This window comes from Canis aureus, chromosome 24 (assembly GCF_053574225.1).
Source record: "Canis aureus isolate CA01 chromosome 24, VMU_Caureus_v.1.0, whole genome shotgun sequence".
NCBI lineage: Eukaryota > Metazoa > Chordata > Mammalia > Carnivora > Canidae > Canis > Canis aureus.
This window is the reverse complement of record NC_135634.1, coordinates 16,240,949-16,258,319: the sequence shown is the minus strand read 5'-3', so window position 1 is coordinate 16,258,319 and position 17,371 is coordinate 16,240,949. Positions and strand designations below refer to the sequence as shown.

The window sequence follows — 17,371 nt, the reverse complement described above, 5'->3', positions numbered from 1 at the left end:
CTTGTTTGTCTTTGCTTCCTTTAATCCCCACGACAGTGCTTTGAGGTAGGTATTATGTTTCCCCCAAGTTATGGGATGATTTTAAAAGGTTCAGCTAGGACAAGTCAGAAGGTCATACAGTAGCTAGTGAAATTAATCTGAAATATGACCCTCCATGTGAGCAGCTGTTTTCACTTTGAAAAACTCTGGTATGTTGTCTCACTTTATCCAATGCCAGCCTATGTGCTAATTGTGTAAATGGGATTATATTCGTTTGACAAGTAAGGAAACCAGAGTCCAAAGGGGTTTTGTCATCCACCAGGACCAAGCAGTTAGTAGGTGGTGGGACTCAACCGCCCAGCCTGTGCATTTACCTCTTAACACAGTATAACAGACTGGATGTTTCTATGAAGCTTAGTACCAATTGTTTATATGTTGTTATGTAAATCAAATAGGACACACTGAACCTATGAAAACAGGCTAGCTTTGTGGAAGCCACTCACTCCGTAAAATGCCAGTTGTCAAAGAGTGATGCGTTTGGCTTGGTTCGGTTTTGTGTTTTACTGGTTATAATTAGAATCACCGAGCAGCACAAGATGTGGTAGGGCCAACAGCATTGCAACTTTCTATTTATAGGGTTTATAACTGTAAACGCAAGTTCAGGTTCTTTTTTTTTTTTTTTTTTTTTTTTGCAGTCTCAGAACTGAACGTAGAAAAGTGAACTGTTTTTTTTTAAGATTTTATTTATTCATGAGAGACACACAGAGAGAGGCAGAGACATAGGCAGAGGGAGCAGCAGGATCCCTGCGGGGTCCCAATGCAGGCCTTGATCCCAGGATCCCAGGATCCTGACCTGAGCCAAAGGCAGACACTCAACACCTGAGCCACCCAGGTGTCCCATGTACACTTTATTTCTAATGCTGTTTGAATAAGATCTTCATTTAACAGGATAGCCTGTTTTCAAATTGCTATGTGCATTAACATTTGGAATTACAGAATAAAAATTAGGTGTGTCCTGAACTCGACCCTAAATATAATGTGCCTAAAGTTTCACAGGGGGTGGGTTTTTTTAGATTATAAATTGGTATTCACCTTTTCTGTTTAAAGTTCTGATTTCTTAATGTCTGCTTTCTTGCTACAACATTCTGTCATAGTAAGTAGTACTGCCTTTGTTTTGTCATATTTGCTCTCTTGCTCCATGTTTGTGCAAAACAAGTATCTTCAAGTTCAGTTGACACAAGGTCAAGAAAAAGAATCAAGGAGAAATTATGAAGGATAGAAACCTTTAAATAAAAGATGTAAATTACTTTTTGCTTTGTTTTTTTTGCTCCCTTGCTACTTGGAATCATGATGAAAGAAGTTATTGTGGATAGCTGCATTCTCCAGTGATAAGGAATTCATCCTTGGTTAGAATCAAAACTTTTAGATAGGCTGTATTCTAAAACCTATTACATAAACCTGTCCTTTTAAACATATTATGCAATGTAATTTAAATTGTTCTTAAAGGTCCAAGGTCCTGACTATGAATGTACCAAATGAACATACCTAATTAGCCATGTACACTAATATTCTTATATTCCAAGTGGTCGTAGACTATTGGGTATTGATATTTGAGCAACCTCAGCCCTTATATCTTTTTCAACTTCCAAACCAGCTGAGTAGACATAAGTCAGAAAGATGAAGACCAAATTATCAGATTTAATAGTAAAGAAGTCTGATTTGCAGCAAAATGGACTCCCTAAGACCTGAATCATAGGATCGTCTCCTGGCTCAGGGAGAACTGTGGGCTCCGCACTCCTGTAACTCACCACGTGGAAGAGAGCAGACAGACAGACCAGACCTCTCCTGAAGGCACCCAAATTCACAGTAAAATTCACAAGTGAGCTTGGCATGTTCGGGTCCTTCCCCACCCTTTGCCCCTGCCACCCACCAGGTCAGTCTCCACTGCTTTGGGGATCAGTGAGGGAGAGCCCAAGCTGTTCTGAAAGGCAGAGCCCCTCGCGTGAAGGCTCTTAGGTAGTGCTTATATAGTTTTTTTGTCCCTTCTTTCCCTGATTCAAGACATCAAATTTATTCATATTCAGCAGTGTGCTGTGTTTTAAATTCCACATCAGATTTGCTGTTGTTTCAAAGCCAAATAAATTTTTCTATCAGGTGCAAACATGCAGGTGGAAAAAGAGGATCTAAGGGCACCACTAAGTAAAAATCCATTTTGCACTGAATATTCAAACAGTGCAAATCCTTTAAACAGTGCAGATCCTTTAAATCCAGGATGCACCTTCACACCCCCAACACCTGACATAAGGCCTGCACACAGTGCCCGGGGGGTGGGGGCGTGGGGGGGGGCTGTTTACAAATGAATGAATGACACTACTTTAAGCCATTTTTATTCCAACAAGATAACAGAAAAAGCCTTTGGAAGCCAAACCATGCGGATATCCCAGGGGTAGGCTGCACTTCCGCTCTGCCCAAGTGTGTGCAGCCGTGGCAGCCTCCTGCCCTCTGGATTCTGCACCTGTCAGCCCCCACAATCACGGGTCCCTTCCTGGAAAGAGATCTCTCCATGTGTCCATCTGTACGTCTCCTGCTGGTTCTGTTTCTCATAGAACCTCAAATAATACACGGCTAATTAAAATCTATTAATTACTCTTTTCTACCAGCACTGCAAATGCTGTCCTTGAGATCTACAGAACTCGTCAAGTACAGAACATGTCATCTGGCACCAAGGGCAGCAAATCCCCCACACCTGCACATCAGGCCCATGACGTCTTCTCTTTATTAAGCGCTAATGGAACACTTTGCCGATGTCATCCTGCGGCTCTCGGCACTGCCTGGCCTCCCACTCCCCGTTGCTTTTTAAACTATCTGGGCTGCACAGGTTCTCGCTGAGTGTCCTTGTGGAGGCTGAGAACAGTTCTGCCAACCTGTGGGGGGAGGCTTCTGTCCCTTGCTCACCAGGCAGCACAGCACCTGCTCCTGACTGCAGGAAGGCCTGTCCCAAATCCTTGCTAGACTGTGTGCTACTCAGAGCAGCTTCTCCACACATGCACCAAGTTTCCATTTTCCTTTTAATAAGAAAAGCAGAAAGGGAAAGCATAAACAAATAAAATACAAAATTAGTTCATGTCAGAAATTCCTTACCCTGAATTTCAAAATCTAGAAAGCTCCAAAAATATGAACATCTTCCAAATACGTCTGCAGCAAACTACTGGTGGTGAGATCTGACCTGAATTTAGGTGAGGTTACATATTAAGCTTAGGTATTCAAGTCAGTGCAAGTATTCACAGGCTTCACTGCAGAAATATTAATGTGTTTAGGAGTGCTACCAACCCTCATGGGAATGTATTAACCTGCTAAAATCCAAATTCTGAAATACATCTAGATCCAAGGGTTGTATATCAAGGACTGTGAACCTGTATTTTTTTTTTTTTTTACAAGTATAGAAAACAAAACAAAACAAAAACCAACAACTCCAACTAGCTCAACTAGCACAACGGCCAAAGTTTTCTGTATAAAGTTTAATATCAAAAAACAAAATATATTCCAAGTGCTGAATCTGCGTTTCAAGGTAGCAAGCACTTCTGAAGATGTCCCAGAAACCTGAAGACCCAGAATTTGGTTAAGCACCAGAACAGAAACTCTAGCCCTGGTCTGCCTAGCTTTGAAAACCTATGCGTCAGGTATAAAGATGAACATCTTCTGTTTAGGGCTCAAGAGTAAATTAGCCCCAGACGTGCAGCCCCCTCCTGAGGTAAGGTAAATATCAAGTCAGCCTCTACCTATGGAAGAGCCACAATACCTAATGTACCTGCAGCCAAATACGTCTATATATGTGTGTGTACATATATATGCATATCTATCTATATATCTATATATATACTGTACCATATGTATCAGCTAATCGTATTCCATAAAAAGGAAAAATAAAAGTATTAACTAAACCAATGAGCACCTAATAAACACAGTATACATCAAGTACTTCATATTCAGTCATTAAACAAAGAACATACTAAAATTCCAGTATAAAAATAAAAAATTCTAAATACTGCCAATAAGTATACCTCAAAACATTATAAAGGAAGATACTAAGTTTGATTTTCAGGAAATACCAGTTACGATAATTTCATATGTACATCTGCTTTATTAAAAGTATGGCACTTAATATAACAGCAGAAATAATTACATAGCTTCACATCCAGAAGCAATACAATAATGGAGGCACAAACATTCCTTATTACCATAAAAGTAAAAAAGTTTTAGTATGTTCCATAAGCCCTTAATTGCATAAAATATTATATCTAGCATCATTTACAGCCAGCACGCTTATATAATAAAACTAATTATCATTACCTTTTTTTTTACATTCTGCAAAAGAACTATGCCGAAATAAGTACAGTATAGGAGGACACTCAAACAGGATGAAAATCAATTGTCAGTTCTGAATCATTCATGGGGAAAATGCAAGCTGATGATTCCTCTTTTATAAACTACTAGATATTGTCACAATGGTTTTACACTTTTTAAATGTTTTCAAAGTAAAATCCAAAAAATTCCACTAAGTGCCATGTTGAAAGAAGATATTTTTTTTAACTGCAGCACCTTTAGACAACAAAAGATTGCATCCCGTTCAATCACGCCATATAAATTATATTTTTGGAAAATATGTACAAACAAACAGAAAGCAAATGTTCTAACAGTTGACAAATGTTTTGGTAAGCAGTTCTTGGACGCAATATCAACATCTGGTGATAAGAACTGCCACCATGTTGAGTTTTCCATACGTTACCTTCATGAAAAAGGAAGCCTGTAAACATAAGGTGTAGAAAACCATTTAAAATAAAGATGTAAAGTGCACTCAGTGCACCCTAAGAAGTACTATCTGCATACTCTTAATCAAGTAATATTCAGGATTAAAATATTGTACCATTTTTTAAATGTACTGAGTATATAAGATGTAAAATTGCAACAAATTCATAATCAGAGCCAGCTGATAATAATGCATCCAAAAGAGGATCCGATTAAAGAAGTGATCAAAGACTTAATTCCCCTTATTTGTTTAAACCAATGATATGTCCAGTGTTTCATGAGCTCCTTCAAAAACACCATGTTAAAAACAGAAAAGTAACTCCATCCTCATCACAGACATACACAGACTCTTATCCAACAAACTGCTAAGCTTTGGTTACATAAAGTGCAGCTCAGTAATGTGCCATCCCAGCCATTCAAATACACCTAGCAATTCTGCAGTTGCCATCTTCAAAACTGTTCTCTTTTAGATTCAGTTAAGGGATACTGATGTTTAACAACAACTCCGAAGTTCTTCCCAACGATCTGCAATGTGCTTTGCAATTCTTAAATAACTGGCAATGAAGCATAAGGAAGTTCAGCAATTCATATTTGTGCTACAACACAGTCCAGGTCTAGCTCTTTTTTTTTTTTTTTAAATACCTTCACACTTTTTGTTGTATAAAATTTTCAAGTTTTATGATGATACAGGCTGTACATTCCATCACCCTCATGGCAACCTCAGAGGTGAACCTGTCATTTGGGATCTGTGGGAAAGGAAGTAAGTCGGGGTATCTTGTTTTTAAACTGTCCACACCATAAGCCTCCAATGTGTGGACATCATTTGTCAATCCTTCAAGTTGTTGACTGTATTCCTCTATTTTTTGTGCAAGTGCAGTTGGCTTTACATCTTTATCGGACTTCCCTCTCACAGCATAGTCAGCGGCGATCAAAGCTAGTTTGGTAGAGAGGTGACACTTAAAGCACACCCACTCATTGGCATTTTTATGAAGGTCATTCCTGGCAGCTGAAAAATTCGCTCTAGCTTGTCTTAACCATCTCCGTGCTTCAACTGGATTACCAACTGACTTAAAAGTGGGAGGAACAAAGAACCTTTGAGAGTAGGTCTGTCCAGCTGCAGGTGTGCTTTTTTCTTTATTCTGTTGTTGCCTTTCAGATTTGTGGCTCGTCGCCTCTTGATTCCATGAAGTATAAAATCTTTGAAATGAGTACTTGTCTGACTGAAATCGGGATGCTGAGGTTGAAAATGTCCGCCTCGAGGCTCTGTCTGCATTCTGATCTAGAAAAGCCTGTTTCTCTAGCCTATTGATTTCATTCTGCAAGTGTTTAAACACTTCATTGGCAATGTCATGATTCTCTGGATTTTTGTCAGGGTGCCATTTCAAATACAACCGCCTAATAATCTTTTTTCTTTCAGATTCTGGAAGTTTCCAAGCTTGCTCCACCACTGATGTGACTTCTTTTAAGATTTCTGGTAAAGAATTCACCTTGAGCTTTTTAGGGGAATGATGTTTTGAAGACGAGGTCTTCTGGCTCTCTCTACCGGAGAAAAGAGGAGGAATGCTTCGTAGACCAGGGGCTAGGAACTCAGTAGGGCTGGTTGGTGTAGAAGGGGCACTATCTCTGCTTTGAGAGCTTTCCTCAGGCCTTGAAAACTTATACAGATCGAGTGAGCTAACTATTTTATATTCACTATACCCAATATCAATCTGATATATCTTTCCCAGAAAACTAGAATTATCAGCATCTTCTCTTTCAACTTCTTGTACAATAATTGCATATGTATAGGTTGGCTGGTATGATCCATAGATATCACCACCTTCAGCATCAACAAGGTACCCAACATACTCTCCTGGGTAAAAAACATTCATTGGATCCATAAGCAGAGTATAATGGATTTCGGCAGGTATTGGGGTACCAGGCATTGGAAGTTCCAGTTTTGATGGTTCTGAAGAGTCATATTTTACTCCTAAACTATCAAGCTTCTCACTGATCCTGTAAATATCATTGCATCCTAGCATAGCAATTAAATATGAAGTGTCAGAAATCAAATTGTCCGTTGCTGATTTCAGTGTCATTGCCAATGCTAACAAAAAATTAATGTCCTTACTGTCTGAGTGCTGTATGTACAGCAGAATGACTGCATTACCAAATCTCTTCAGAAAAGCAAAAGTTTCACTTCTACTGTGGGGAATAGGATTAAAACCTTTAACTCTTAATGTTGTTTGAAGCTTTTCAAAACAGGACACTTTCAATCCTTCTCTTAGGGCTTTGCAAAGTCTTATGGCTTTTTCTTCATTGGCCAGGAAAGCATTATCATTTTCATGCTTCATAATTCTAATTAGTCCTGTGATGAACTGTTCAGAAGACAAGAGTAACTGCAATCTGCCCTGAAGAGAACACAATGCTCCAAACTGACAAACTTTGGGAGTCTCTTCATCTAACTGCTCTTCAAGTATACTGCTCAGTAAACGAGGTCTAAGTTTTTGAGGAAAGAGCATTATCAATTTAGTATGAAAGCCATGGTCCTTCCCCAAGTAGCACTGGCTAAGATCAACCAACATCTGCACACCAATATTCCCCTGGATTCTACTTTTGTAATGCGGTGCATCATCAAAAACTAAGATGCTCGACTTTACTAGTCTGCCATCCTGGCTTGGAAGATAAAGTGCGAGGTCTCGTACATTCTCCAGATCACTCCTCACCTTGACTGAATCATTCTGCAGACTCTTAAACAAGCCAGAAACTACTCTCTTAACTGTGCGCATTTCATTAGGATCTAACTGTTTTCCTTCAGAATTTTTGAATATGCGGCTCAAAACTTCAAAATACTGCTTTGTTGAAATAATATCTTCAGTACCCAGATGTTTGAACAACTGGTGAAATGTGCCCAGTTCTAAAGGTAGCTTATATAAATAAGGTTTAAAATCAGATTCATATTCTAGATTTATCACTACCTCCTCAGGCTTCAGGAGTTTCCAACCATCTTCTACCATCACGAAAGCCACCCCACGCAGCTGAAACCGAAACTCCCTTTTTTCTGCACTGAGAAATTCATATATGCTCCTTAAGACCTTTGCTCTGGTTTTTACCATCTCTTCATCCAAAGTGGTTATGTTGCATATGTTTCTGCAGTTATTAATGACCTTATCGAGAGGAGGATCCAGGTTCACATTAAGCATACTTAAAACTTGCTCAAGCTGTTCCTGTGGACCAAGGTCACTACCTTCTTGTTCTCTGATGCTCAAGGGTGTGGCTTTCTCTGGAAGAATAGGGCAGGATGTCCATAAGAGTTGGAGCACATCACACTGCTTGAATTTGGGGTTTACTTGTGCTCCATTGAACTTTATGAGAGGAAGTGTTCCATTGACCTCTTGGTATTGAGGATGAAACCTAATGAATTCAGCAGGGGCCCGCTCAGGACACAAGAATGGTATTAAAGAAAGTTCTTTCAGAAAATTTCCAGATAACAAATCCATTCGTTCTTGGAATATATGATGGAGGAGGATATCAACCGTATTTTGCAATGTTTCCTTAGACCAGTTTTCTGTATTAGCTCTCACACTGATTTCCTTAGCAAACTGTAGCAACTGCTGCTGAGAAAGTATGTATTTCAGGCCAATGTTTCGTAAGAATTCCACCCAGGAGGTCATGAATGTGGCTTGATTTTTGGGCTTTATAAGTTGTTCCAATTTTTTAAAGAAGTCCTTAGGAATAAACAGCTTTTCAGGAAGCATAACTTCAAAAACTCTCACCGTTCTATCATAGAAATGTTTTGCTTGCTTTAGTCGACTGTTGGCATCGTGGATTATCAGTAAACTTTCCAGTTTTTCAAAAAGTTGTTCCTTGATTTCTGACAATTCCTCAATGCTTGATAATCTATTCTTAAGATAGATTAAATGCTCTAATTTTGCATCATAAGAGAGATTTTCAATTTTTGGTAAAAGGTGTTTCAAATATACCTCAAGATCATCTACAGGTACACAGCCAAGCACCTCATATAGTTCTTTTAGGTGTATTTTTTCTTCAAGAAATGCAGACAATGACGATTGTGTCCATTTTTCCACTTCAGCTGAAGGGATACTTTTTGTGAGTACATAGCACGTTCCAAATTTTGCGATGCTCATGTAGCGACCACTGATGGATTTGTAGCATGGAAGTGATTTCAAAATTTTTATGTCATCTTGGGACATCAAGTGACTCAAATTGCAGTTGAAATACATCAAAAGTGCTTCAAAGTCATTTTCTACTAATTTTTCAGCCCTAAATGTTGAAGTTTGAACCATATAATGTACAGCCTTTAAAATGCTTGTGGGGCTCTCTATGTTTGCCGTGTGACATGACAACAGAGGAACAAATGCACTGTCTTTGGAGCAGATTTTGTTCAATGCAAGTTGAATGCAGCCAGCTTTCATTAGAGCATGAAAAACTTTATCACTCTGGGCATTTGGAAAAACTGCAATGTGCATGAGACTCAAAGGAAGCAGAACATCACCTTCAGGAACTACAAGCTGATTGGCTGAAACGGTAAACTTTGTTCCTGGAAGCAATGCCCAGTCCTTTAGGGTTTCAACGACAATGTCAAATGTTGGTTGTGTTTCCTCCTGATCTTCTTTCACATTTACAGACTCGCTAATAAAATGCCATGCATTCTTAAGCCAAGACTCACTTGCAAAATTGTCCTTCCACTTTGTACAATTTTTGGTCTTGTATTCACGAGGCAACACAGAGGATAACAGATCAGCAAAGCTAGAAATGTCAAACACTTTTGCAACCTTACAGTTCAATAAAATATTACTGTATTTCAAATATAATGTATTCATGAACAAGTCTTTGCGAGATGGAATCAATTCATGGTATGTTGTCAGAAACTTGGGTCGTTTTGCATCAAATGTCTGCAAAACGCTGTCCAGCGTAATGAGAAGGGGCAGTCCTTCCACTTCAATTTCATTTTCTTCTGCATCCTTAAAACAATAATCCACTAGAAGTTTTAAACTATGAAAAAGCTTTAGGTTAGTCTGCTGGAGACGGCAAGGCAGCTTCCCAATATGGCAGTTAGTGTCAGGAGATGAAAATGTCATTAAAAAGGACCTAACATCAGCAGGAGTGACATAACTGACAGGAATATCTGCATCTATAAGACAGTGGTATAGATTCGCAGTTTCATCACAGTTATAGACCAAGTTGAAACCGATTTCTAAAAGCAAATGTTTCAGTCTGTAGACATTCTCTGCTACTGTCTTGCGGGTTGTAATGTTATAGTCTGCATTTTTAAGGTGCTGTAATTCATCCTGCAGTAAGTTGTCAAAAAACGGTCTGGTTTTATTGGAAGTAGACATATTAATCCAAGTAATTATAACTGCAGAGTGTAAATCAGAGCCGTCAATATTGGGAGCCCGTACAACAGGCAGAAGACGTTTCATGTCTTCATGAATGCAACTGTAAAGGGCTTTCACCAGACAATATAAATCTGGTTGTAGGTCAAGCCTGTTAACTGGGAAAAATGATAAAAACTTCTTTAAAGTATCTTTTACTACATGAATAGGCGTGTTCTGTAAAACTGATAATGTTGGGTCAGAACCAGGAAAATAGCGCTTTTTCAGCTGGATTAGTAATTCAACATATGCAGGCGCTATTAATGCTGTCATTAAACTGTTATTCCAGTCACTACGAACACCAACTCCATTATCATCCCGCCACAGATTTCTTCTGGCTGAATCTAGAGCAAAGTGGCCATTCACATGAAATGGTAATCCCGTCTCTAAAGAGAGGGGCAAGAAACAGAAGGCCCTGTGGGGCTTTTTATAGTTGTGAGTAATGCAAGCAGCTACTCCCCCACGTGGAAACAGAGTGATATCTTGATTCTTGTGAGCTGATATAACACTCTTAGACACTTTTTCCATACTTGAAAAACCTGACCTATTACAGATTAGCCATGTTGTAAGATTTCCTTCGGAGTCTTCTGTATCCATAGTATAGGTTATCTGTTGAACTGGTATGTCTTTGAGCTGTCTCTTTTTAGTAACACTATCGATTACAGATGCATGAAACTGCTTCCTTTTCAATCTGTCCCCATCCGTGATTTTGCCCTTTACAGAATACAGCACATTCAGAGCTCCAGTCCCTTTATCTATTTCACAAATAGAAATCTTTTCCATGTGATTAAGAAACATTAAAAGTTCTGCCCCATCTGACCGCAATTTGTCCAAAAGATTCTGGACCATTCTGTCTGATGATGGAACTGAAGAAATTTCTGAAACTTTTGCCATTTCTGCATTACGAAGAGGAAATCTAAACATTGTACAATTGTCCAATTTAAAGTGGGTTCCCAAATAAAGATCCAGAACATCTGAGAACTGTGTCCTAAAATCTGCATCCAAATCTCTAAACATGCGTCCAGGACTAACAGATGTGGCTCCTGGTGCATATCTGGCATGAGGATCAAAAATACATAAGATGTCATTGCCAGAAATAAAAGAAGGGCAGTCTGTAATATGATACACAGAATTGAATCCTATTCCATACTGTCCAGTTTTACAAGGATTTCCTTCTTTGGTGCCTTTTCCAAGATTCTGAATTCCTCTGACATCATCTTCTGTAAAAGGTTGGTTATTGTACACACAAAGTGCTGGCCCTTGCAGTGGAGCCCACTTATCATCAAATATTCTATCAACTGGATGCTGTCTAGGATCAAACACAAAACAGATTTCTGTGGCCTTTGCATCATCAGCATTTTGAAGAAGCTCCTTCAACATTTCCTTTTCTGAAGGATAGGCATTAAGGATACTCTTAATTCTGCTGGTCAATTTTTCTTTCTGCCCAAATTCCGTGCCAAGTGTTGTAAAACAGATGTTGGATGCATACCTCTCTAAGGCTTTATGTCGCTTTGGGACTGCTCCTAGTTTTACAGCTACTTCCCTGGGTATATCAGCATGACAGTATTTTACAGTGGTGTCCTTTACTTTAATCCAGGGGCAGTCATTGTAGCATAAAGATTTAGCAGGGAGAAGCTTGAGATTAGTATCTGGCAGTAATATTTTGCCATAATTTTTCTCACAAAATTCTTGTTTCTTTTCTCTAATAAGACTCCATATTCCCTCACTAATTATTCGCCGGCAAAGCTGAAAATTCTCTTCTGTTATTTGCTTTGTTCCTTTCTCTTGATCAATAGATTCCAAAACAAGAGCAAAATCTTCAACAGTAAATGACTGCCTCACACCCACACTTTCAAAAAGTTCACGAAAATTATTTTTGTACTTATTAGGCAGCTGATAAAGGTATGGTGCTGCTTCAAAATTCAAATGAAAAGAAACTTTTTCTGAGTCAACATATGCATTCTCAACTAGAATGAAGCTAAAGGGTTTTAATTTTTCAATAATCGATATCTTAATCATTTCATTTTGCATCATTGCATCATGAAGGTATTTGTAGCAAGCATTGGTGATGTTCTCCTGGTACAATGTAACCCCATCATCAACTGATTTTGCAACTTCTTTCAATTGGTTCACAACCAGATCAACTGTTGGCTTCCTTAGTAATCCCAAAAACTCCTTCACAGCCAATGACACTGAACCACATCCTCTGAAGGAATGTGAGTTTTCATTTAGAATTGGTTGCAAGAGACAAACTATATCCTGATGCTCGGCTGTATAAAGGTCAATTGCTGCAAACATGGTTTCAGGCTTAAAACTGTTACCTTTCCAGTCCAAAGAAAATCCTGCCGGCTTTGTGAGAAATGGAAGGAAGGGGATTGTTTGATATCTTGCAGCAAAATCCTTTGCTCTAGGATCCCTTATTTTTAGTTTTTCATCAATGAGGCTTAACAGGATACTACTTCTTAGACAAGCAGCAGCATGATCACTTTTATTAATTTCAGCCACGGACTGTGCCCGTTCCAGCATGTCATCCCATAAAATGTCATCTTTTGCCATACCTAACTGAACCAGCTTAATCAAAATAATAGGATTAAGATAATCCTGAGTAGAACCATAAGGAAACCGCCCATCTTTAATATCAAATAACTTTGCAACTCGTCCTTCAGGGTGTATTAATCTTGATGGTAAAACCAAAGGATGCCCCTCCAAAGAGCAAGGAATACATGGTGTAACACGAAGAATTCCTGAGAACTCATCAATTTTTTCATTTAGAACAAAATTCATTAAAGGATCTCTGAGCTCTGCTTCAATTTCTTGAATATTTGGGAAAAACACTTCATAGAAAAATTGTTTCTCTGAAAATGTATTTTCAAGCAGTATCTGTTTACAGCCAGCTTCTTCAAATCCTGATTTTACTGAAGAAGGAAGTTCAACAGCACAAAGGTTTTTTGACCCGGTCTTCTTGAGGTATTTCAAAAATATCTTGAAGGCTGCTGGACCAACATCTTTTCTTTTAAGTATTGAGTCATCTAGAAATCTCACATTCTTCATGGAAACCCACATGGATCCATCAGAGAAGACTCTGGTCAATTCTTTCCCTTTTCCATGAGCTATATCTTCATAAAATCCTTGGCAAATTACAGAAAAATCATCATGGACTAATTCAGGATCAGGCCACACTGAGTAGTAAGTATAGTCCATTAGCTCCCCATTTGTGGCCAGGTCACGGAGGACACTGAGTGCCTCCAAGTAAGCTTTCACAATAACGTGCCTCATGAAGGTGGTATTCCATCGTCCTTTTGTGTCCGTCTTCCAGATTTCTTTTCTATTTGAAGTAACAGCAAAACACCCATTGATGTGAACTGGCAATCCTGTTTTTATTCGTAAGGGTAAATAGCAAAATACTTCTCCCACATGTGGTTTTACAGCCCACTTCTGATCCTGGATTTCAGACAGCAGAACTCCCACTGCCCCACAAGGAACCAGCCCTAGTCTTCGTCCATTTTCATTCAGGGAAAACTTCAGAGCCTCTCCTGTATCCATGCAGGTACATATAAGCCATGTGGTACACTCTACTGTTTTTTGTGGCAACTCATCTGATGGCTTTTTCGATTGGCCAGACTTAGCCATTTCAAAGAGGGCAGTTAGGTCATCCTCTGGACCTCTGAAAAGTGGTGACTGTAAATCAGCAATCCTTCTGAACACATGGTGAAATTCTTCAACGGTGATCTGAAGAATGCAAGATGACTTTGGCGCATCCGCAGGAAGCTTTTTATTACTACTGCTGCAAGTCTTCATGAGCCTAGCAGCTTCTTTTAAAACACTTAAGACAGGAGCACTCAATGCTTTGGAAGGACAGGGTTTTTTTTTAATTATTACTGTATCTTGTGCCAAGCTGGGGTTGGTTTCCTCAATTTTCAAGTACTTCAAATACATTGAGGTCACACTCTGAGTGAAAATGATAAGCCTGTGTCCACAGAGACTAAATTCATCCACAAGAGAGTAAATATCTGCTGTATTATAGCAGGTACTACTAACTTCACTCACTTTCGCTTCCTGTTGCGTTCTAAAGGACAGTCGGAAAAGAGTTCCACTGTAGCTGTAAGGTGCTTCTACAGTCAAAGGTAACTGACAGCCAAAAACATCTATGAATGGTTTGAACTGATTAGGAAATTTCCTGAGTCTTTTTTGTTGTTTACTCCAGTTAATTTTGATCCCAGGATTAGATTTGTCTTTAATGTGTTTACTAATATGGTTTATGTTTGGATCGAACATTATCATGAATTCTCGACTCATAATGATGGGAATGTCGGTGATATGGTACACAGAATTAAATCCAAGACCAAATTTTCCAACTTTGTCAACCTCTTCCCTCTTTAAAGATTCTCCTAACCTGGTGATGTTCACAAAATCTGAATCTGAGAACTGAGAATTATTGAATGACCACAGAGCAGGTCCATGGCAAGCTGCCATGCCTGGGTCCAGCAGATTCTCTCGAATGTCCATATTTCTTCGCATATCAATCATGAAACTGCATTCGGTTGCATTTGCATCATCAGCGTTTTGAAGTAGCTCTTTGAAAATATCGGACACTGAAGGATATTCTTCCAGAATATTTTTAATTCTTACAGTAAGTGGTTCCCTCTGACCTGACTGCTCAAATCCCATGTTTTCAGGATTGATCAGTCTTGTGCTAAGGCATGGAACTTTCAGCCATTCTGCGGTTTTCATGGGTATGTCCTCGTGCACCAGAATGATTGGTTCCACTGAATCTTCCAGTAAGTCATTGAGGTCATCAACTTTGATGTCACAGTAACAGCACTCATGTATTGGCTTCATGATAAGTTTGGAAGGATTTTTGCTATGATGTATAGGAACGGGCGTGTTGGGGCTTGCTGGAATCTGATTGCTGTATAGCCATCTGATGATATTCAACATAAGATGAAGATTTTGTTTGCTTTCTTGATCACTGAGATCTTGGTCACTTTTGAGATACACCTTCTGAATGACCATGGAAATATGATCTGATGTCAACTCCTCTATTGAACCACAGACCTTAAACAGTTGATGGAATTTTGCCATGGTTTTAGGGACACTATGCAAATATGGCTGAAGGTCAAGATCATGAAATGGTTTTATCACAGCTTGGGCAAGGGGACAAAATTTCTTGCCAGTCCAAACCCATGGAAATTTTAAGGCTCTGAAAGCATCCTTTCCTTCATTCAAATGATCATGCATGAATCCATAAATTTCAAGCAAAATATGCTGAAATTGATAGTAGTCTTCATCACTAAAGGTTTTTGAAGTATACCAATCAACAACAATTTTAAAGTGTTTTAAGACAGCACTGATGCTAGGTTTGGTGAAGATCCCTAAAGCCTTCTCCAAGTTAATATGAACACTCTCAACAAGAGGAAGTGACGAGCCGACCAGAATTGCATGGGCTCCGTCACACATATCTGGTGGCGCACAAAGGTTACAGACGTCTCCCTTCCAGACTAAAGAGCCTGGATAGTTTGGTGGCCTTTCTTTGCAAGCTGGAACCCATTTTATTTTCTTCAGAGTCATCTTTCCTTCAGATGACTGCAACAGCATATGATTCTTGTTTAAAACCATTAAGAGTGTTTTGGCTTTCTTTAGAAGAATGTCCTGGTTTGGGCAAGAACTGACCTGTAAGTCTTCAATTTTTTTTGCTACTTGCACAACATCATTCTCTTTGAGACTGGCTTCGTTTTTTAAACCAATCTGTCTTAAAGAGTGAAGAATATCTGGTGAGGTAAAAACTGAAGGGGGGAAACAAGTTTCCTCTTCATTGTAAAAAAGGTCCTTTAGTACTTCTATATCAGGATCAAAAAGTTCACCAGCTGACACCATCTGTTCCTGTGATATCTGAATGAATTTTAATGGCATTAACCAGTCCAGCACATTTGGGTTCTCATTTTTAAGAGAGGACAGATTCTCAAGGATCCATAACATAAGGTGTGTTACCTCATCGTGTGAATAGAATGCATTTTCAATATCTCTTAAAATGAGCTTTATGCAATGAGTGGTCTTTAACTTCTCTATTTTCAACATGTTTGCCAAGCGAATAGTAGCTTCATCACTACTATCTATTACTGAAATAGAGAGTCGCAGATCTGGTGCAAGTTTGGCAGTATGGTGCAAGACCTTACAACCTTTTAGTTTCGTGTAAGAGGAAATGCCCTGATCAGATAAATGGTTAATTCGCTTGAATATTGGCAATTCCTGAATTATTCTTTTCTCCTTTTCACTGCTATCAGTTAAACTAGCTAAAAACTTCCTCAGGGCATCTTTGTGTGTGGGAAGGAGCGAAGCTATCTGATTGCACAATTTCTGCAGTGGCATCTTCTCCATTATCTGCAGAACAGCACTTGGTAATGGTGAATGAATGTATTTTTTAATAAGTGGATGCTGTATGGAGGCATCTAATTTTTTAAGGACAATTCCTCCAAGCTTTTGTACAATGTCTGCTAAAAATTCAGGAAGCTGTGCTTCAGATTCATCATCTAAAACGACTAATGATGGAATCCTGAGTCTAATGAGCTCCATACACGTCTGACCTTCTTCTAGTGTAGTTCTGGGGATAAGTGGCATCTCATCAAATAAAGTCAAATCCTCTGAAAAATGTATATAGAGATTCTTCCAAACCATCTTAAGCCATGAAACAGATGGGTGATTTTTGTCTTCATCAAATGGGTACCACTGAACAATCAACTCTCTGCCAGGCCAGAATGTATTCATTACTTCTTTGATAAGACGTGCAAATCGTTCTGGATTTAGAAGCTGCAGCTGAGTACATGGTCTTCCTGTAAATCATATACAGAAATGTTATAAATACATATAACTCTACTGTAACTTAGCTTTCTATTCTTGCAGATTAAGTAGTACTACCAAACCATTTTTAGAAGGTTTTAAGTACACTGTAAAAATTAAAACATTCAGCATACCTTGGCTAAGTAATTTTTAAGTAATGACAGAGAATCTACATATTCATCTATATTTATAATGACCTATGGGAGAAATAATTCTCTTTGGAAAGAGCTTATTTTAAATAAATATATAAAATGCATTTACATTTATTTTAAAAATTATCCTCTGATATTCTACAAATGGCATCAACATGGGAAGGAATTTTTAGTGGCCATCTGTCCACAAATAAAAAAGCACCAAAGAAAATGTGGATAAAGCTT

General features: G+C 38.7%; 1 protein-coding gene across 3 annotated transcripts in view; it reads right to left on the bottom strand.

Annotated features, from left to right (window-relative positions):
• Positions 1-4,100: 4,100 nt before the first annotated feature.
• Positions 4,101-17,371, bottom strand: part of SACS (sacsin molecular chaperone) — an 89,925-nt gene continuing 76,654 nt past the window's right edge. For all 3 annotated transcript variants that reach the window (XM_077868391.1, XM_077868393.1, XM_077868392.1), the window contains one exon: positions 4,101-16,987. In XM_077868391.1, the coding sequence (XP_077724517.1) occupies positions 5,430-16,987 (11,558 nt within the window). In that variant the 3' untranslated portion in view covers positions 4,101-5,429. The remainder of the gene's footprint in view (positions 16,988-17,371) is intronic.